The sequence below is a fragment of the Nymphalis io genome, chromosome 16 (assembly GCF_905147045.1).
Source record: "Nymphalis io chromosome 16, ilAglIoxx1.1, whole genome shotgun sequence".
NCBI lineage: Eukaryota > Metazoa > Arthropoda > Insecta > Lepidoptera > Nymphalidae > Nymphalis > Nymphalis io.
The window spans coordinates 7,020,871-7,044,703 of record NC_065903.1 but is presented as its reverse complement, the minus strand read 5'-3'; the positions used below and the strand labels follow the sequence as shown (position 1 = coordinate 7,044,703).

Below are 23,833 nucleotides of genomic sequence, written 5' to 3'. Positions count from 1 at the left end.
TGTGAATAATGTCGCAGAATATTATTATTATTATTATATATTACTATACTACCAAATAAAAGATAGCAACGTAATATTATATATGAAGCTTGCTTCATCCCTAAAAATACACGTGACTTTTATTATTCCATTATCACTTTTTAATGTTCCAACAGATTTGGATTTATGGGATCTATGGAATTTTACATCATTTCGAATGACAAAGCTATACAATTGTTTGTTTGCGATTCTGTTGGCGTATAACTACAAAAATTATAAGAGAACAACGTGAAGTGTTGTACTAGACTCCTTTAAATGCGTACGAATAACCGACAATATTAGCCATTTGGCTGATCGGCTGGCGTTTGTCGCTAATGACTTAAACACGAAAATCGACCACACTTTCGCAGAATACATTGGCATCGTAGTGGTAGCTTTATTTATAACCTACGTATAGGATTAGTTATTTATGCGCAATCTAATTAGCGTTCACAACAAAATCATGGAGTTGTTTTTATTAAATTTAATTTGAAAGTTTTAAACTATATACTGCTATAATCTAAAAATTATGAATGTAGTTATTTCATTATATAAGTTTTTGTTTCATTAAATGTTAAAAATGCAATAATTAAGTTTAATCAATTTTTATATAACCATTTTTTCATCATAGCGAATGTGTGGTAATTATATTCTTTACATTTATAATATTTTTACATGTATAATATCATCAATTAAAATTAAGCGTTGGCAACTTGGCAGTTGGCAACACTAATGGAAATATCTTTATGAGTTTCTGCTTTGTACTCATGTTCTGCAAGAAAAATGGAAGCCGTGAGTGTGGAAGCCGGTGGAACTAATCATTTAAACAATGTTTTATCTGAAAATGAAATCGCCGACATACCAAACAATGTTGCAGATAAAATTAATGCATATATTGATCAAAAGTTTGAAGAATATCTGACGTCCAAAGCTTTATGTGAAACAAGTAAATCACAAATAGGTAGGTGCCGGTCTATTGATGCATTATAAAATACCATTCGAATATTTACTAAGCTGTGAATTTACAATGGAAAGTTATCAAAATCGTATTCAGATTTAATGCGAATTTGGTTTCATTTTTTTATAGAAGGAAATAAAATCATTACATTTTTTTGGATATGTATGCAATTTAATGAAATCAATTAAAACATTAAAATCTATCGACATTTATATATGCAATAGTTTATTTTTGTATAAAAAAATTGCTGTACTTAAACATACCATTTTTTTAAACTACCTTACTCTTTACTTTTACCAATCTGAATAATACATATGTTGGTTACATATTATAAATTCTAATAATTTATATTAAAAATCAACATTTTAATTTTTATTAAGACCTTGGATTTGTTACAGCCATCATTATAAAATGGCAATAGTTACATTAGAGACTATTTTACATTTACCAATAAATAAATAATTTTAAGACTAAAAAATTAATTAATAAAACTTTTCCTGTACAGGATTACATAAATAACATACATTTTAAAAATAACTAAATCAATCCAATCCTTCTATAGCATTTTATTGCTATAGAAAGGTAAGTGAGTTTGAGCTCTTTCTTAAAGTCGTAGGTTAGATAAACTAATTGAGAACAACTGTTTTAATTTAAATGTAAGTCTAGTTATAATACAACACTATTTCACTTAATCACTTATATTCACTTCCATTTTACTTCCAAAGTTCCGATAACAATTTAGCCAACATTTAAAACACCATTTGTTTGCAAATCCATAATGGATATGATAGATTTTGTGTAAGATCTCGACCAATATCATGTCAAGTTCTGGCTGGTTTTTTTTTAATTCAAAATATCTGTTTATAGTAATACTAATGTAATTAGTTGTGCACAGCATATTGCAGTGCTTTTTTACATTTTGTGCAGTTGTAAAAAATTAATAGGTATTAGTCCTCTGTGATACTTACATTACAAATGATGTTAACTTATGTACATGATATCCTATAACAATTACGTCCACCACTGCTGTGCCCACCATGTTTATTCAAGGTATATATATAGGGTTATTAAAAAAACATTTTACTGACTACTACTATATATCTATGTACTATATATATAATACTAAGTATAAGAGTAACTGTTCTGTTTTGTTAAACTAAGGACTATTTCCTCTAACTTTCTACGGGTCCAGCTTAATTGACAACTAAATATAAAATATACCTACATTTTATTCCTTATAATGCTTAACAGTAACATATTGGATAAGTTTAATGATAGATTTAATATTTGATTAAAAACTGAACCTTTATTGGCTGCCTCTACTACCATTGACCAATGACCATTTAAATGAAAAATTAATCTGACTTTGTTTAGTGTTTGGAGATTAATCAACTATATCTGAGTTTTCTTTTACATGAGAGATGTATTATTTCTTTAAGAGATAATTTATATAGAAATAATTGTCAATAAAAATTGTTTTTATTTAAGAATGTATGTACAATATAATATCAAGGACTCAATAATATTACTAATATTATAAATATAAAAGTGAGTTTGGTTTTTAATTTGTTTTTTACACTTTCACAACTTCAGTCAACATAAAATATTTTTTCAAAATTATGAGGTACTTGGCCAGGTTAGAACCCTCAATCTTTAGTTAAGATGCACATGCTTTGACTGAATCTATAGTTTCTATGCTTTTTATCTCAACTTTACTTGTATAATCAGGATTTACTTGAGGATGATAGAGCTTTGGGCAAGAATATCTTTGTATATATTGTTCATCCACACATCAGATACCATCAAATAGCAATACTTAGTATTGTTGTAACCGTTTAAAGGGCGAATGAGGCAGTATAAGTAGAGGCCCAAAGGTCAGCGCTTATGGCACAATTACCCGTCTGTCTACCTATTATATCCTAAGATATTTTTTAATCAAAGTCATATAAAGTATAAACACTCGGGAAACAATCTATTCGCATGTAATTGCATTGTACAATATAGGTCTTGCATATTTTTTTACGCGTATATATATTTTGTAATGTTTTTAAAACTGCTATTTTTTAAAATTAATATGTTGTTAATGAAATATTTGTTTGCAGATGAAAAAATTGCAGTAGCCGGAACCACTATTCGTGAATACAAAACTCAATATGAAGATGCTGCTAAAAAACTCTTGGCGGCTGAAGAAACAATTGAACAACTTGAAAAACAAGTTGAATCTCTTAATAATGAATTGAAACAAGCTCAAGATAAAATTTGTCGTTTAGAAAATGAAGTCATAACATTTAAAAGCTCTAGAGATTCTGCTGTTGATGAACGAAATGATTTGACAAGAATATTACAACGGCGTGACGCTGAAATTGAAAGGCTCACTGCCACTGAAACATCATTATCTCAGCAACTTCGCGCTGCTATCGATTCCAAATGTGAAGCACTAGCATTAAATGATGAGATACAAAACAAAGAACTAACCTTACAATATCGAGAAAAACGGTTAGAACAAGAAAGGGTATTACTTAATTCTCAAATAACTGCATTAAGTGAAGAGGTCAATAGGCTAACTTCTGAATTACAAACAATGAGATTAAATAACACAAGCAGATTGGTAAGCTTAGAGACGCAACTTACTGAAAAACTCGAAGAATTAAATGTAGCAAATGAGACTATAGAACAATTAAACGAAATTCGAAAGAATTTAAACAATCGTGCTGAAAATCTGACACAACGTTTAATGGAACAGCGAGAGATAGAAAATAAAATGTCTGAAAACTACAAAAAAGAATTAGATGCAAAAACTAAATTGGCTGATTTGTTTAAAACTATGAATGATGATGCGGAGGCAAAAACTTCTGAATTAACTGAAGGTATTGCTGAATTACAAAAGTTATTAAATGAAGCTACAGAAAAATATGGAGAGTTAGAAACAAAATATAAACAGAGTGAAATGGACCATGAAGAAATTTTAGAAAAAAAAAATGAAATAATAGCTTCATTAAAGCATGAATTAGAAAATGCTAATGATCTCCTAAAGGCTGCTTCTGCTCAAAAATTGGAAACTGCTCTTAGTGATATTGCACCATCTGCAGCTATTGCAAGTAAACTATTGAAGTCAGGTATGTCTTTAACTCAAGTTTATTCACAGTTAGTAAAAGTGACAGAAGACTTGAATGAAGAAAAAGAGCATAATCAACGTCTTGATGCGACTATTAATAAAATAGTACAAGAACTAGAAGATAAAGTTCCCATGCTACATAAACAGAAAGCTGATTATGAAGTAGCAGTGGAGTCTAATACTGCCTTATCACAACAAATGGAAAATTTGGTATTTGAAAATAATAGATTGAGAGAAGATTATGAAGAAAGTTCTAAAATAGCTAACCATTTCACTAGGGAAAACAATAGATTAAAAGGTGAACTCGCTGATTTAGGACGGCAAGTCTGTTTCCTGTTAAAAGAGATAGAGCATAACCGAGGAGAACTTCTTAATGGAGATCATGACTTATCACACAATACATCAAATCCTGGGAATTCCTCTGATTTGAATTCTTCCCGAGTTATATCTAAAACTTTAGTAACATTTGGTGATATTCAAGAGCTGCAGAGCAATAATCAAAAATTGTTGAGAATGATTCGTGAATTAACAGATAAACAAGAAGAGCTAGAAAGACACAAAGAAGAATTTGAAAGTGGTGAAATGCAAAATAAAATTGAAACCTTGAAGCAGAGGGTTACAGAATTAACAGAGGCTCAGGAAAGGCAAACAAAAATGGTAAATGGGCTCATCAGACAACGCGATATGTTTAAAAAACTATACCATGACCATATGAAAGGTAAACGTCTTGAAACATCGTCTCTCTATGACACTTCTGACTTAGAAAAGGGCGAAACATACACCATGGATACAACACCAGACAATTCCCAAAAACCGTTGAATACAGATATTTCATCTTTTGAAGCAAAATATAGAGAGACAGAAAAGCAACTGGAATTATTAAAGGAAGAACATAAGACTTATAAAGAAGAGAAGCTTACTAATGAGAGAATGTTGTTTGAACAAATTGACAATATGAGACAAGAAATTGCTAAATTGACAGCTGCCAATAGTAAATGCGCTTCAACATCAGAATATAATAATGAAAGATTAAAAATATTACAAACAAATGTAACCACTTACAAAAAACAAATTTCCTCGCTAGAAGAGAAAAATAAAGCGTACAATGCTACCATTGCCAAACATGAAGTTTCTTTGCAACATTTAAGAGATGAAGTATTAAATTCACAAGGAAAGCTAGCAGCTGCAGAAATTCAACTTGACAACTTAAAGCTAGAAAACAAGTTATTAAAAGACACTGAGTTAAGGTTACAAACGGAAAAAGAGATATTTAACCGAGAGAGACAAGGACAATCATTACTTCTGAAAAATTTAGAATTAATAAAAGCGAGCTTAGAACGCGTTGAAGCAGAAAATCGTGCTAGAATAGAAACTAGATTAGATGAAGCGACTCGGGAATGTGCGGCTTTAAGGAGAAGGTTACAAGAAGAGCAGGATAGATTTAGAGAGCTAGCATCTCATCTAGAACTTCAAACTGAAACTGCTAAATCACGCATGCAAGAAGAGAAAGATGCTGCAGATGCAATGAGGAACGAAATTCAACAATTGAGGGAAGATTATGCTGAAAAAAGTAAGAGCAATGAAGAATTGCAGAAAAGACTCAAAGTAGCTCTCGATCCTAACACGGATGGATCACTAGATATTGTGAAAAAAGTAAAAGATTTAGAGCACAAATTAATCAACAAAGACATTGAGATAAAATCACTTATTGAACAACTGAATTCAGCTAAAGAACATATCAAGCAATATTGTGATATTTCTGAAAGTGCTGAAAAAGAATTAAGAATTCTTAATGATGAATATGAAAAATACAAAATGGAAACAGAACTGAAACTAACAGACAATAATAAAAAAATTCAACAACTTGAAGATAAATGTTCTGAATTAGAAGCGGAGTTATTATTACATGCAAATGGAGAGTATACTAATGCAAATATTTCTTTGAAAAATGAATTGATAGCTGCTCAAGAAGAATTAAAGAATGCATTAACTAGCTTTGATACTTGCAAAACTGAACTTGACGTTGCGAGATCTGAAATTACTAATTTATCGGCAGCTGTTCAAAAAGCAGAAGAAAAGTATACCCACGAAATGATATTACATTCTACCGATATTCAGACATTATCACATGTAAAAGATGAGTTATCCAAAGCACAAAATCAATTAAACGAAATTGTAGCTTTGAAAAATAGTACTATAGAAAAAATGGAAACGGAACGATTGTCATGGATAGAAAGAGAAAAACTTCTTACAAGTGAAAATGAGCAGCTCGTTCAGCGTTTTAAAGATTTAAATAGTCAAAACTCTTTATTACATGACCAAATTCAGGCACTAGGCACACAATTATCCGTGTCTCATGCCTCTAGATCTCGTTCCGAAAGTATGAATGAATCTGCCAATGATTCAAATATAAATATATCTGTCAGCGAGGAAGACGGTAAGTCCTCTGAACAACTGTTCCAAATAGTTAAATTTTTACGGAAGGAAAAAGATATCACCATTGCCAAATTCGATATTCTACAAGCTGAAACTATGAGATTGAGGTCCCAATTAGAAATTACTGAAAAACAATTGGATGATTGCAAATTAACTTTAGCTTCCGAAAGAGAAAAGTCTGAAGTAAGCATGGTAACTGTTAATAAACAATCCGATATTTTAAGAAAAATCGAGACATTAAATGCGCTGTTAGACAGTAATAAAATTTTGCGAGAAGAACGTGACACTTTAACTCAACGTGTTGAAGAATTAACAACTAATATTAAATCTTTGGAAGATCAACTATCTCCATTGCAGGATGTAATATCGGATATTACATCGAAAAATGAAACATTACAATCTGAGAATACTTCTTTAAAGGCTGATTGCGCAAGATGGAGAACAAGAGTCAATGCTTTAGTTGAACGTGCCAACAAAACTAGTCCTGAAGATTGGAAACGTCTACAAAATGAACGGGAAACTCTTGCCAAAATGTTAACAAACGAAAAAGAAAATCTTAGAAAAGTTAACGAAGAATTAGGTACTCTTAAAGTAGAAAAATCTAAATTGGAAGAGCAGTATAGTCTTCTTTCGCGACAACAGAACAACCTGATGGAGGAAAACAAAAAGTTGCAAGAAGAACTACAAGTACTTAAAGATGATATGGCTCGCCTGACAGAAGAATTAACAAAAGTTAAGTCCGAATACGGTTCCGCTACCGATATAAATACTAAGTTAACTGAAGAACTTTCTAATAAAGAAGTTTCTCTAAATGATATAAAGAATAAAGAGATGCAGATCCGAAAGATTGCTAAAAAATATAAGGCTCAGTATGAGGAATTAGTAAAAACGGTTGAAGATGAGAAGAAAAAGAATGAAGGCGAAGCAACTGCAGCTAGTGCATTATTAGTTGAAACTAATAAAAAAATTGAAGAACAGCTGAATGAACTTCAAGCGCAGCTAGCATTAGAAAAGGCTACTAATGAAAAACTAAAACAAGAACTTGAAACACTAAAAACCGCTAATACGGATAAAGAAGAAAAGGCAAAGCAAGTTTTAAAGCAAGCTAAAAGTAAAATAGTTCAATTGACGGAATTAAAGAATACACTTAGCCGAGAATTAGATGAATCACGAAACAAAATTGGGACTATTGAACAGAGCACTCGTGACGAACAAGACGCAAGGTTAGAACTTATAAAATCACAGTATGAAGGACGTCTGACACGCTTAGAGAAGGAGCGTGTAGAAGCCCAAACAGAACGAAATAGAGAGGTTGAATCTCTTATGCAGAAAGTTAACATACTACAAAGACAATTAGCTAATCAAGCATCAGCATCCAAGCAACAAGTCACAATTGAGAAAACTACTACAGATCCACCAACGGCAAATATTAAACCAATGGCCGGTAAGATCGTATTATATATTTAATATAAAGTAAATATTAAACAATTTATTTATTCAATTCTTATATGAACTTATAACACTTTAAGGTGTAGCACAGCAAAGTGTTTCGGCAAGTAGGCGCGGTGGCGAGACACCTTTAGCTTCAATACGACCTATGGCACAAGTGGGCCCTACCGCCCCACATGATGCACATAGTACAGAGTACATGCCAGCATCCTCGTCGCGACCTTTGCCAAGATCTGCCATAGCGTCTACCGCTTCCGCTGCCTCTGCCGCACCACCAGAGTCTACTCAGGTACAATATATTAATTAATTCTTGAAGGAATTTATAGTTCGATTAGAAGTCATTTCAACTTTCAAAGTAAGAAATAAGATTTTTTTGAATGACAGGATAAGTACACTATACTACACACACACACTAACAGCCTGTTAATGTCCCACTACTGGGCTAAGGCCTCCTCTCCCTTTTGAGGAGAAAGTTTGGATGGCTAATTCCACCACGCTTCTATAATACAGATGTGGCATAATTTCAATGAAAATAGACACATGCAGATTTCTTCACGATGTTTTCCTTCACCGTCAAGCACGAGATAAACACAAATTAAGCACATGAAAATTTAGTGGTACTTGCCCGGGTTTGAATCCACGATAATCGGTTAAGATTCACGCGTTCTCACCACTAGGCCATCTCGGCTATTACGGCTACAAGAAAACGCATTAAATAAAATTAAATATTTCAATTTACAATTGCTATTGTTATTATTTGTAAACAATTCAAATATATAATTCAAATCAATTATATATATTAAAGACCATTTATATATTACATTCTCCTACCTTCTGCTACTATACTTACTGACCCCTGACCTGACAATCAATTACAGTAGCGATCGTTATATTATACCTCAACGCTTAGACTGTTTTGTACCAAATTTTATCAAAATCGATTCAGTGGTTTAGCCTTGAAAGCGTAAGAAACACAAGACTTAAGTTACTTATGCATTTATAATATTATCAAGAAATAATCTATGTTGTTTACAAACACTCAAGGCCAAAAAACAAAACAAAATAGAATTGCAGTATTAATCATCTTTTTCTTCTACAGACCAATAATCTGACGGCAAATCTATGTTTTAACATATTAGTATTTTTAATGTCCTTCACCTATTCATCGAATTCATTGTTGAATGGGTTAAATATTACCAAAAATGCGTACATAAAAAAGAATAATGTATCCATTATTGTAATGGAAACTTACATAAAGCGTTTTGAACGTTTTGTTCGAACAGTTTGTGTATAATAAAGATCTCACTGTATCAGTCTCATAGCATTCCAATTCAAGCAACAACTTCCATATAATGATATATTAAATTGAAAAATATTAAGCTGTAGGTATATTATTTAAAATGCAAATTCAATCAGGTTTTTTCATTTATCTATAATTTTTGCCTCATTTACTGTATTGCCTAGTTAATTTTTTTTCACAATACAATGTGCATGACATTAAATTAATTAAACATCACCATCACATTTCCATACTATATTCAATATTCAAGAAAAATATTATATGATTTAAATGTTAAATTTGTTTACACTATTTTTCGAGTTTCTTGGTGACCCTTTGAAATATGTCTTATTTACATATAATAATTTAATAATTAGCGAAATGAAATATTACTTTTTGGAAGTATTTTGATTTACAACGAACCCACCAGCATTCGAGCAGTTGAAGTTTACACCTTCAACTTATTACCAAAAAAAAAAATTGGAATAATAACAGTGATTTTGTAAGTTGCAACATTGCCAAATAGTCTTTCAATAGCGAGCAAAATAGTCTATAAAATCAAGAAGTTCCAACTAAAACTGTTTCGCTAAGTAATATTTAGTTACTTTCTGAAAAAAGATATGTATTTGAAAACGAATAGTAATAGTGTTATTAAAAAAGAAAAAACGAAATTATTATTTATTACCTTTTACAGGACATGGATACAAGTGAAGTCGGAATGGGCAGTTCGGGGTCTAGTGATAGTACAGCACAGTCTTCTTCTCATTCCCAAGCACCACAACAGGTTCATATTATAAACATACCTTTGAAATATTTGATTTGATTTAAAATATTTGCCAAACATGTCATCAACATTATTATAATAATAAAAATAGCAATATTATGACAATGTATACATTTAAAATGTAGCATTTTAATCGTGATTAAAATGTTTAAATTCAAAGTAATTCAACTAATATACAAAAACATCGACTAGGCGGTGGCCCTAGTTATGCCTCGTATAGAGCAACCGACTGGTGCCAGCTCAGGCTCGGTCGTCGCTCCGTCAGCCAGCTCAGCAGTTCCCGGCGTCACCAGCGCCGCGCCACAACCGGCACCTGCACAGCAACTCACCGGTGGGTATTGATGTCATCTTTGATTAAAATATTTAAGTTACCGTTTGGTCTCATTTAGATGCCAAGAAGGTAGTCTTAATAAATAAAAATCAAGTATTCCGTTTCATAATAATACTAAATTTACTTAAAGTGCCTTATTTATTCTTTTTGTGAATAAATTGATTATATAATAATAACTCCTTATTTAAAACCATAATTTTAAATAAGGAGCTGTGAGTGCGAGCCCGACCTCCGCATCGACGGCAGGTGGTCAAACTTCGGGTGTGAGCACGTCGCACGCTGCGCCCTTAGTCAGTACGTCGCACGCAGCGCCCGGCGTGAGCACGTCGCAGACGGCCCCTGGCGTGACCACCACACACACGACTCCGGGCGTTAGCACGTCGCACGCGGCTCCCGGTGTGAGCACGTCGCACGCGGCGCCCGGCGTGAGCACGTCTCACGCGCTCCCTGGAGTTAGCACGTCTCACGCGCCGCCCGATGCCCGGCCACCGAAGCGCCGCCTGCAGCAGCGCCCCGTGACTGCAAAGCGAACGAGGGTACAGGTGTGAAATATATTTGTCAGATCCAGAGGTTTCTCGAAACTCAGAATCTCGGGTCGAATCAGTTTTACTGTCAATATAATTCTCAGTAGCACGTCAGATTAAAAACATTAAAGTTTTTTTACAGTATAATCGTTTTTATAACATAGTATAGGTTAGAAAATATTAGAAAGTCATAAATTTTTATCAATCATTATTAGGGATCCATCCTGATAATGACAGAATATAATACAAAAGCTTAGCAAAAACTAGATTTTAGGGCATTTAATACATTATTATATCAATTAACTGTAAAGAGATTTGTTAAACCAAAGACAAAAAAGCCGTAAGCCTAAGATGTAATTAGCAAAAAAATGGTAAATAAAAAAAGAAATATAATGTCGACATAAAATTAACATAATTATTTACTGTTGAGAATTTAGTAAGACTCACTAGCTAAAATAATAATTACTATTAAAATAGTTGGGCGTGGCTAAAATATCGTAATGTCGAAGTTCATTTGTATGCTCTGTGCGTCTTAATAGATAGAAGACGAAATTTACAAGTAAAGGCAAGCTGGTGGTATTAAGTACGCATTGCAAATTAACATAAACTTAAGTTAATTTTTTATGTTATCACTAGAATAGAATCAATCTCATGGAGCTATTATTTAAATTTACAGTAGGCATTAGGAAAATTAAAAGTATATCAATATAATATCTCTAAATGCTTAAAAATGCTCCAGTAATCATCATATATTTATTTAAATAAAACTTCGACAGGGCTTCGAGCGTTCGGTAGAGGTGGAATATCAAGTGCCAACTTCGTCGCGCTGCGATCAAGACGATGAAGGTGTCATTGTAGTAGATTCTGAGGAGGACGACGAGCGATGCACTGGCACTATGTATAGGGTAAATTAAATATCATCTTTTCTATTTAACTCATAAAGTTTTTTTGGCTTGGATATACTGACTAGGTGATTTAAATCTGCTTACATATTGGTTAGTGCACTTGTCCTTTTGTTCAGAAGTAAAAATATTTTTCATAAAAAGGGTATAATATAATGATATACGTATTAATTATATAATATATGTATACAAGGATATTTGTAAAACACTAATAACTTTGCAGGGCTATATCACTAACACCATAAACAAGAACATTTGGTCTATGACTTTCTACAAAACCTGATATTCCAAAAATAGCATTTCATTCTTTGATGCTCTTAAATGTCTGTATTTAGTAGTTACGTCACGCCTTTCGAGCCTTTTCAAAATAATAACTTGGAAACTACTTACATTAAGTATATCTGAAGGATATTTTTTTATAAATGAATTATTATCATGAATTTATCTGATTTTTTTACAATAAAGTGCCTGGAAAAACAAAATATTAACTATCTACTATTTTTTGTTAAAGAAAAATTATAACATGTTACCATTATTTGATAAGTCTAGCTAGGCTTGTAGATATACTGCATCCATAGTCACTTCTTACTTAACTAAATTTAGAGGCAGTCCTTAACCGTAGTACGTACCGAAAATCGGTACGAGTACGAAAAAGTCTCAATCGTTAGTAGTTAGAGAAATATATTTTGTCAAATAATATAAATAATACAAAAACAATGATTTGACGAATTATTAAAAGTCGAAGAACAAAGTTGTCGCTTATGTCAGTAATGTGGCCCTGTGAGGTAATTGATCTTTTACAAATAACCCTTATTATGAAACCAAAACATAAAGGCTTTTTTTTAGGAGGGAGAGGAAGACGAAGAAGATATGGAAGAAGAACAGGATGTAGAAGGTGAAGAGGAGGAAGAAGTTGAGGGTGACGACGGAGAAAATATCGTTCGCCAGGTATTCTTTAATTGTCCCGCTTTTGTTAAACTTTTTGTGAGTGTAATATAGTAGCACGCCTCCTATGCAACGGGAGAGCGACGAGCGTACAGATGTTATTGGAACTAAGCCTAGCATACAAACGTTTGGCCGGACCCTCAGGAGTCGCCAGCGCAGAGCCCTGAGGCGGGCGGTGTGGCGGACGACGGTGACGAGGGCGAGCTGGGCGACAGTGGCTCGCACGCCGCGCCCGAGCCCGACAGCGAGCCCGCGCCCGCGCACCAGCAGATGGAGGCCATCAGCAGCGGCACCGAGCGTGAGTTGCTTTATATTATCGCTTTCAAAATAAGTAAAATATTCGAATTGTCTGTCTAAAGCTTTATATAAATAAAACTGGTCTACACGCACTAGATAAGCAGTTGCGACATGGAGAAAATTTGTTTTCATTTAAGATGACCATGGCTCTCCTTCGACCCTCAGGGTCAAGACTCTCTTGGATTCCTTTTCAATATAATTTTAATTTTCAGCAAGTGGAGCTTTATCGCTAGGTGGGAACGGTGGTGACGATGGCGATGACGGCATTGTTCCTTCCACTCCTACGCTATACGTCCCTAGGCGAAATGACGGGTATGAACAAAGGCAAATATCTTAAATCTTAAATTAGTCGTCTTAAACTGATAAAAACTATTCGAATTAAAAGAAAACATCAACACTAAATGAAATACCATCCTAATGTTTTTTTTAGTTTATTAATTCCTAGTATAATATAGGTGAGTAAAACATAATATTTAGTAGTAGTTTATAGAAATTAGAAAGAGTGGATTGTCTAATGAGTTCGTGTGTTCGTTCGCGACAGGTTCGGCGAAGCGGTGGTGTCGCCGGTGGGCGGCGCGGGCGCGGAGGGCGCGGGCGCGGCGGGCGCGCGCTTCACGTTCGCGGAGGCGGGCGGCGCCGCGTCGCACCACGACACGCACGCCGACCTCGCCGCCGCGCTGCCGCCGCCGAACGCGCACCACGCGCGTACGTACCGAGCCTCCTTACTGTTCCTAAATAACGTGCAGCAACGTCCCGTGACACTTCTTACTGCTGTGAGCCGTGTTCATCGTTTCATCTGCCTTTTAAATATGAAAACAGTTGTTTAGTTTTCTGTTCACTCCAGCATAAGCGCCAATTCTACTCGTTAATCGGCTATCAAAAGCGTCATGATCAAAATCGAGACCCTCTTTACATCGTTGGTTACAGTGATTTGGCAGAACTAAAAGGTTATGTATATAAATACATCGTATTCTTCATAAAACTACGACAGCTGAAATATCTAATGAATAATTTGTAACTCGTTCAAATATAAGTTATTTATTTAATGTCTACATATTTTTGATTTTACTATGTGTTATATAATACAATGAAATATGGATTCGATGTTAAAGTGATAGATACATTAAAGTGTACTGATATACATTAAATACTCTTATGAAGCTTCAAAATTTAAGTTATCAATCTTATAAAGTACTCAAAGACATGTTGAATTGTAAAATTACATAACCCAATTCAAGCATTATAAGCTTAAAAATATCATGTATAATGAGTTCTGCGTTTTTGGAACTGAATCAAGCTCGCGTCTGCCGGGTAGCGGTAGGGTCGTAAATCTCGCGAGATGTTTGATGAATGAAACATTGATATATAAAAAATCCAAGGTACACAGTCAAGAACACAAGTAACACTCGAAACCGTCACCAAACACTCGGCAATTCTTTATATGTAGTTATAGTTACGCGCATTGCTTAAAATTGTTTTCACAAAGCAGTGTACAAAAAGCAATAAAGTTTTACAACCGAAATTAGCCGGTAGGACAAGGCATTTTTATACGACATTGAATTAGTTTTTAAGAGTTTGTTAAATTGTGTTCTAAACACGTATTTATACTTTTATCTCAGCGTAAAGACGTTTTGGATAGGATATGTGTATAAATCAATGAAACAAATATTTACTGGTAAAATTATTTATTTAATTTTTTGGTTCAAAAAGTATTAGTAGAACATTTAATCGAAACTAAGCAGGTATCTATTTAGTTTAAGGTGAGCGAGCTACCAGCCCGGAAAACTTTTTTCAAGTTTCAGGGTGTATCTACTAACGGATATCTACTAACTAAAAGGATCACTCTTAAAACTTTAAAAATATAATTATTTTTTAAACTGACATGGCAACAGCATGAATCACATTAATTTACTTGGAATAAATTTAGTCTATTGTAGAGTTGTCTTTTTGAATTCGATTTTAGGTTTTCTGTAGTTTTCTCTGCGATATAATGTAAACGAACATTTATAAGCTTCCTATAATCACTTTTATACGACTTATTTTTAAAATGTCTTAATTAAAAACTATATTATAATATGTAATGTATAAATATTTGTAAAAAAACTTTAATATAAAAAAGTTCAAAATCATTAATTAAAAAAAAAACATAATTAAAAAAATCGACTCCGTTCGAATCGTTAACTAAGACAAGGGTCATTTGTATTATATGACAAAAACTAAAAGCAGGTTGTTATACATAGTTCTTACACTGACAATGCGGTCATTGAAATTTGCCGTATTATACTTGGACCGATGAGTGAAGTTTTGAGACAAATTAAATCAAAATCACATATTGCGTTGTTATCTTAAACAAAATCAATAAACACTTTTACTTACCGTAAATACGATATCCCATTCCTTTTTAACGTTCTTTGGCATTTTTAACGAGCGTGCAGTGTGCAGTGGCGTTGCGAGTGTGTATCTTGAGTTTTTTATATATCAATGCTTCGAAATTAATCAGTAGATTATATGTTCAGATTTCATATAAATTAGCAGAAACATTCAACCATGCAGGGGAAAAACAGTGCTTTATTATTTGAGCAACTCTTAGAGGGTCCATATTTAATATAAAACCTTTAACACTACAAGTTGAAAAATAAAATTATTTCTAATAAAAATAAAGTTACTTTATAAGAGGCGATGCTAGCTAGAAAAGTATATATTGAGTTTTTAATTATTTACGAAGTAATTAGTTAAAGGATATTAAGACAACGGTTAATAAATAAAAATCATTTAAAAAATACCTAATCATACGAAATTATATGAACGAATGATAAATTATGTAAGGATATATTCGTTCGTCCGTTCAAACAAAGTCAGGTCGTAAAATAAAACTTGATAATTCCAAATAATCGTAGGAATAAATAGTACGAATGATACGAAAGATCAGAGACGAATGTTTTACTTTTGTATACATTTCAAAACTATAAATTCATTATTGCTATGCATAAAAGTAATCAATATTTTGAGATTTTAAAATTTTTATTTCTTTAAAATTAAATAATTCTTTTAATTTTTTTTTTTTCGTTACCTACTTTACTATATATTATAATTAATTTTTTATCGAATGTTAGGTAACTTTCTATATTTTTTACAAATATTTCATATTCCATATTATATACAAATTAATAAACAAATATATATATTAAAAAATCTAAAATTTTTGACAAAACTAAAATAATGTATTTTTTTCTGTAAAAAATCATTCTTCCTCCATTCGTTTAATTTAATAAGTTTAAAGAATTTATTTCTCATAAAGAATTACAGAAATTCACTTACATGAGAAAGTTACAAACTAATATAAAAATCTAAGCGTACAGTGTTACAAAAATTCATAAGAAAGAAGGTAGATGCAGAAATTTTTCGACGATCGACGAGCTTGTTAAACATATCGCCCGCCGTGTCACCTCAGGAATACAAAAGTATGGATGCGGCATATTTATTGAAATCTGTTCATCATTTTATTTGATTATTATTATTATTATTTTTATTAATATATATTTTCCTTTTTTTCCATTTTCTTTTCATTTTTTAGACAGTTTTTTTTTTTAGAATTATTGTTTTATCATTTATAAATATTTATTGTACTATGTTGTTTGTTATATAAAATCTTAGACGTCTTTTGAAACTTGCCATTGATGTGGGCTCTTTAATGTCTCTCGGTAACCCGTTGTACAGCTTAGCTCCCTCGAAAGTAATTTTTTTTTTCCGTAATTATTATTACTTTAATACCTCCTTAAAATCCAATATAGTTGTTGTTGTATTAGTCTCACGAGTGCAGTAGTCACGATTGATTTACTTTAAATTTGGATAGCATTCTCTCTTAAAGTAAGCTGATAATTACTAGCCGCAGCATTGGGTTTCAATAAGTCATAATTAAAGTCTCCAAAAATTAACATTCAACAACAACAAACAACATAACATGTAGTTGCAGTGAATACTCCTCGAGAAATTCACTTGAGTTTGTTCTGTCAGGTTTATATATGACACCTACATCCATACAATACTTGTCAATATGTACCCAAAGAAAGTGGTTATCATTGGTACAGCTTTCCTCTAGAAGATGGTGATTTAAGCTGTCATGGACAAACATTGACACGCCACCTCCCCTTGAATGTTGTCTAAAGTTGTAGTAGTGTGAGTATCCAGGTAATTGAAGTCTACTAGCTTCTTCCTTATCTTTTATCCACGTTTCGGATAGAGCAACAACCCCCCTTTTTCATATTTAATGCGTAAGTTACACTCTCCATTGGCAGTTCGGTGTTGGAGCTCTGTTTGTAGATTCTTTAAAAATTCTCTTTGATAGGGTGTCTGATCAGAAAATATCTTAACGTTACTTAGTCGTACAGTACTTTTATTACGGAGTAGTTGTTTCGTAATTTTTTCAGAAGAGAAGCAGACTTTTATAAGGCGAGTTTTAGTTGGTTGGTATCTGCCAAGTCTGTATATTTGTTGAGGGTCAGGACAGTCGTTGATAAGTAACTTAATTATTTTTGATACTTCTTGTATATCATGTTGTGCTCGGTCTGCACTATTGTCAGCACTGGATTCTGTTATACCAGCTAAGATGATGTTTTTGCTCCTTATATTACGTTCTTGACATTCATTTATTAATTTTTCATATGATTCACATGTTACTAACATTTTGTTGCTGTCTTGTGTTGCAGATAGTTTATGTAGGTCAATTTCAGATTCTAAAATCTTGACTCTTTTTTCCGTGTCTTGTGCAGATGTGACAAGTTGGTGCATGTTTTTCCGTAGTTTGTCTTGTTCTATGGTCATACTGGCCATGGTGTTGCTAATAGTATTGACCTGGTTTCTAATTGCGGTTACGTCCTGGCAAAGCTTATTAATGTTGTCGTTTTGAATGCTACTGGTTGAAGAAATGAGGGCCATCATATCTGCCATTTGTTTTTTTAACTCAGATAATTCATCCATGACACAGTCATTTTCACCGTGGAGTTTACGTTTGTTTCTGAAAGTAACTTGCGTAGTATCAGAAGCAGTACTCATGTTCAATTGGGAATCACTTCTTCCACGGCATATGCCACCTCCATTTGGTGAGCGCAGTAAACTATTCATAGTAGCTCCGTTTTCTTTGAGTCGTTTGATAGCAGATGTTGTTACACCGTACAAGCGCGCGGCAGACCAAAATGAATTCAGAGTACTTAGAACTAGGATTTACTTTTGTATATTACTGTAAATTAATTATTTTTAATACACAAACAATACGTCCACACTGTACGCTTGCGCAATGCGATACAATTGTCAGTTCATCTAAAAATGGCGTCTTGAATTTCGGCAAAACTGTTTTCGAAACTTTGGAAGTAAATTTAAAGTGGATTTAAGTAATTAACTGAAATATTGTTGTATTACAAATGAAGATATATTAATCAAGAACTGTTTGTAGTGCATAATATAGGGGAGTTATCAGCAAATAACTTTGAATATTGAAAATTACGGTCTGTTTTTATTTATTCCTCTTTTCATTGGAATAGAATATACGTCTTTAAGTGCATAGTATTTTTTTTTATATGCCCCGGGATGGCAAATGACTCTACTCCACCTGATGGTAAGTGGTAGTAGAGTCCAAACGCGACGACGGCCAGTACAGTCGGGAAGAATGTTCTGTACTAGCCGTCCCCGCCTTGCCGGCCTGCAAGATGCCTCTTCACGCCTCGTTTGAAGGAACCCGGGTTGTAAGAGGAGGGGAACACGTGAGCTGGTAAGGAATTCCATTTTTTGGTAGTACGACAAAGAAAAAAGTTGCCAAATTTCTTTGTGCGCGATGGAATTGATGTCACAGTTAGGCGGTGACATCGAGAACCAGCTCGCGTGGACTTAAGAAGGAAGGGAGAAGCAGGAATTAGAGAGAATAATTCCTCAGAGCACTCGCCGTGATACAGTCGATAGAAAGCGCTCAGTGCTGCTATCTCGCGACGCAATTGTAAAGGTTCAAGGGTGTTTGTGACCTTTACGTCGCCAATAATGCGTACTGCACGTCGCTGCAACCGGTCCAAGGCCTCCAGTAGGTACTTAGCGGAGCCATCCCAAAGGTGCGAGCAATATTCAACGCAAGACCGTACCTGTGTTTTGTATAACAGGCACAGTTGTTGTGGCGAGAAAAAACGCCGCACCTTGTTCAGAACTCCGAGTTTCCGTGAAGCTGTTTTTATAATAGCCTCGATGTAATCCCTTGGACTAAGGTCGCAGCGAACGTCCATCCCCAGCATGGCGATTTTGCTTTGTATCATCAGCGGTGTGCCACAGAGGGAGGGATGAGGATAAAATGGTGACTTTTTCGCTGTGAGAGCGCATACCTGTGTTTTCTTGGCATTAAACTCAACAAGATTATCAGAACCCCATTTGGCGATGAGCTCTAACGTCCTATCGAGTTCAATGACAAGATTCTCCCGCCTCTCCTCAGTTTCCGCCCGCCCAGCCACTGCGCGTCCGTGGCATCCACCATGCACTGTACTATCATCTGCATAGCAATGTATGTTCCCAAGAGAGAGCATATCATTGATATGCAAAAGAAAGAGTGTGGGAGATAGCACAGATCCCTGGGGGACGCCAGCATTCACTACATAGAATTGTGAAGCGCAACCATCTACTAAAACACGAAGGCTACGCTTGTGTAGGAAGCTGGCAATCCAGGTGCATAGCTGAGCAGGCAGACCATATGCCGGTAGCTTGGAGAGAAGACTTCTGTGCCAGACCCTGTCGAAAGCCTTGGAGATATCGAGGCTGACAGCCAACGATTCTCCATGCTTGTCGATAGCTTCACCCCAGAGGTGTGTTACGTACGCTAGAAGATGACCTGTGGACCGTTTTGGTCGAAACCCGTACGATTTACTAATAGTGTATTTCAGATGTAAATAAAAAAAAATCATTAGGTCTCATATTTTATTTGTATCCAGGAGGTGAAGGTGGCGAATCTCGTGAGTGGGAAGAATCCCGCGGAGAGGAAGAAGCCGCCGCTGTCAGTTCACAGGGAAGCGAACCATCATCGCCTCCTCAAGTAAAACTCGCTTTATCTTTACAATTTTACTGGGATTTACAACTTTATAGGCTAGCCTAGCTTAAATGTTCAAGTTTAAGTTGTAATAATAATAGCTTAACTTCATAATACAATATAACTATTTCTGCATTTACTAAAACAATACAAATCTTATTCACTGGTGGTAGGGCTTTGTGCAAGCTCGTCTAGGTAGGTACCACCCACTCATCAGCTTTTCTACAGCAGAACAGCAGTACTTGGTATTGTTGTGTTCGGGGTTGAAGGGTGAGTGAGCCAGTATAATTACAGCCACAAGGGACATAACATCTTAGTTTCCAAGGTTGGTGGCGCATTGGTGATGTAAGCGATAGTTAACATTTCTTACAATGCTGATGTCTATGAGCGTTGGTGACCACTTACCATCACGTGGCCCATAAGCTCGTCCGCCTAGCTATTCTAAAAAAGGTTGTTAAATTATAAGAATGAGGGAACAGAGTGTACAATGTTGTACATGTTTGCATACACAATTATACATATAAGTTCTGCGTAGTTAGCTTTTCAACTTTGAGAGAGACTACAGTGGCCGATATCGATCACGAACATCTTCACATTGTTATTATATTTTTGCATACTACACTTTCAGGACATTCCATTATGTAGTATACTCATTAAAACTTACTAAACTAACACAATACATGTATTATATATTTTTGTAATGGACTAATGGCACGAAATAAAAAGTTATTATTCTTATTTTTGTACTGGATTATACTTTAATATTTGAGTAAACATTTGTATTAACATTTTCAAATATTGACGTCATCTCTACTTCGAGCAAATAAAGTTGTTCTAAATGATAAATAAAATGCTCCTTTACAATAAACTTTCTTTTATAAAAATGATATTATATTTCTAATACAAAAACTAAATGACTTATCCATTATGACATAAAGATATAATGTTCTTACTTATGCATTAATAACCATAATTATTGGAGGACGACGTTCAGTTGAAAAACAATAATATATTGTGCCTCAGGTGGCAGAAGAAGGTCGCGAGGCGGAGGCGAGCGCCGCTCCGCGCCGCGCCGCGCCCGCTCCCGCTCCCGCGCCGCTGGTGCCGCACACGCCGCACTCGCCGCACCAGCGCTGGATGCGCGCCGCCGGTACACGAGCCCACATCATACATTATCTAAACTAAAAACACAATCATCAAGCCTTGAAACATGTGATGAGTCTGTGGTTTTAAAATCAGACTATTAGACTAAATTTACTATTCTTGTCGCTATTTCTAAATTGCTATCATTTCTGAAGTTAAATAATTTTCACGTTAAAATGTCTTTAAACAAACGAGGCTAATTAAGACATCAGTCCCACCTGGTCTAATTCCTATTCCTAGACAATACTAAATCGTAACTCCCAGTCGAAATAATGCCATTAAGTGTAAAATACATTAGGGTCTCGAAACATAATCATTAGTAAGAGCGAAGTCACAATATACTTTATTTGTTTATACTTACTATATATGTTTGCACTTTATATCGGACTTCAGAGGAGAAAGAACCTTCGATGTGAAAGAAATGTGTCTTAGGGGTAAGTTTTCTTAAGGCATTAGGTAACTAAATAAATACTGGAAGGCCTGGCGATTCGTTTATTATTGAAGAATCAAATAATAATTAACAACTTAGTGTCAAGGACTGATCTCAGCAATTCTACGTATATAACTGTGATTAGAAACCTCCCAATAACCGGCCGCGACTTAAAATGCCTTCAAAGTTAGACTCGCACCTGGATGATGCAGTGAGAGACTTCAAAAAGATAGTTATTAGTAATTTCCTTTTCGCCAAGTTGCGCAGTTACGTTCAAGTCTTACCCTGCGACCATACCAAGTGCGATGCAATATTTCCTTTATAACACAAAGGCAATATGCACTTGTTATGGTACATAATATGGCAAACTGAGAAAGTCGTAACGAATGTAAATAATTACTCCAGGCATTGTTTGAGAACATTATATCTCATTCCACCGAATGCAATTTATGTCAAAGTTGTCCTTCGGGAACACTTATTCCTATATGATAAAACTCCCGCAACTGCACAAGACATGGTATATAGAATAATTTGACAAAGCATCGATAAAAATACTAAAAATAAAAGTATATCTTTGTTTGTTGTGAACGCAAACACTGCCACTGCTTTTTATGTATATGCTCATAATCATACCTACAAAACATATTCTTATATTTTAAACACCCAATAACCTCAATTGCCAATACTAATATTGAATGTCTAAAGAAATAATGTTCATTAATATTCATCAGACAGCGAAAGCGGGACGCGAGGCCGCGGCATGCGAGCACGAGGTCGGCCGCCACGAAGATCACACAATTACTCTAGATTCTAAGCCAACGCGGTGTATTCGGTAGTATTATATTATATTATATTATATTATGTCTAGTTACATGTGCTAAGAATATTAAGACTTTTTTCATATTATCATATTAATGTCAACATTATAAAAACAGGCCATAAAAATCTGTCATGATTTCACAACTATTAAAATATCTTTCCATGTAATTATTGATAAGCGATTTATATGTAGTAATTTAGATATGTTATTTAGATGTCTTAAGGGCTGATTTTTTATCGCCTTAACTTTTATCAAAAGAATTCGTTTGACATCTTGACATAGAACTTGTGCATAGAAACTGTCAAAACATTAATTTTATTTGATATCTGATAAACGCGACTGGTAATTGAAAAATCAGCCATAAATAAAAAATAGAATCTTTTTCAAATACAATTATTTAGTTAAACGAAGAATTGTGGAAGAGTGGTAGAAAACTACTGTCAGTGTTTGTGTTGAATAAGTGTCTACTTAGTTCTTCGGCAACAATTCCATATTTTAATTATTAAAATTATATAATTGTCATTAATATAGATTTAATGAATAAAGTAAACAAATCTACAGGTGTTATTATTTATTAGAGATAAAGATTCTTCATAAATCAGTTGTCTGGTTTCCAAAGTACAAGCTTTGTACAAGCTTAATTTGGGATCAGATGGCCGTGTGTGAAAAATGTCCCAGGATATTATTAAAAGTAATATATTATTATTAAAAGTCATAAACAAATATAATACAATATTACTATCAGTAAAAAAATAATTGCAAAGTATATTTAAAAACATGAAGAAAAAAAGACTTAATTAAAACGCAAATATACATTGTAAACAAAGCCATTTCTTATCTTATCTCAATTAATGATGCGCAAACTAACCAGGATTATTCAGACAGTCACCTTCGAATTAGTTATAAAAAGTAAATAAGTGTTTTTTCTGCTCGTAAATATATAATCACTTGCTTAATTATATCCCTCATATAGGATTCACTACGAGGTCAACGTTTTATGTCGTATTTTGTTATTTTGGCTGTCATGATTATTGTTTATATCTCTTTGCAGCAATTTAAAGTATGTATTTTTTAATTGTTTTTAGAAAGAGTTTTAGATGAAGCTATAAAATATAAGCACTTAATACTAATATTTAAATAGAAAAGAATTATCATTGTTATTTAAAAATGAGATTAAACTTTTTGCTAATATTATGCCCATTAAAACAATCGCTATTTATAATTAGCGCCACTTAAATTCTGTCGCCAAATTAAATATATTTGCTAAAATTCTATTACATCATCAAAGGTCGTTATGTTTTCTTTAATTTCTTTGTAAGTTAAACGTTTATACTTTTAATGTCGTGTA

At 33.8% G+C, this 23,833-nt stretch overlaps 1 protein-coding gene across 4 annotated transcripts; it reads left to right on the top strand.

Annotated features, from left to right (window-relative positions):
• Positions 1-766: 766 nt before the first annotated feature.
• LOC126774138 (nucleoprotein TPR-like) lies at positions 767-23,043 on the top strand. 4 transcript variants are annotated; one of them, XM_050495483.1, is made up of 14 exons: positions 767-979; positions 3,079-7,971; positions 8,057-8,265; positions 9,950-10,039; positions 10,232-10,370; positions 10,581-10,912; positions 11,671-11,799; positions 12,643-12,744; positions 12,886-13,039; positions 13,251-13,350; positions 13,580-13,743; positions 19,998-20,098; positions 21,116-21,242; positions 22,397-23,043. In XM_050495483.1, the coding sequence occupies exons 1-14, from the start codon at positions 802-804 to the stop codon at positions 22,477-22,479; spliced, it is 6,801 nt and encodes a 2,266-aa protein (XP_050351440.1). In that variant the 5' UTR covers positions 767-801; the 3' UTR covers positions 22,480-23,043. The 4 variants fall into 4 exon arrangements, with proteins under 4 accessions (XP_050351440.1, XP_050351441.1, XP_050351439.1 ...); XM_050495484.1 differs by having other exon boundaries at positions 10,578-10,906; XM_050495482.1 differs by having other exon boundaries at positions 10,578-10,912; positions 20,001-20,098.
• Positions 23,044-23,833: the final 790 nt, after the last annotated feature.

Coding starts and splice junctions, on each gene's coding strand:
- LOC126774138 (XM_050495481.1), top strand. CDS start 802: ATGGAAGCCGTGAGTGTGGAAGCCGGTGGAACTAATCATTTAAACAAT. Junction 11,800..12,642: donor GCACTGGCACTATGTATAGG/GTAAATTAAATA, acceptor GCTTTTTTTTAG/GAGGGAGAGGAAGACGAAGA. Junction 21,243..22,396: donor GCGCTGGATGCGCGCCGCCG/GTACACGAGCCC, acceptor AATATTCATCAG/ACAGCGAAAGCGGGACGCGA.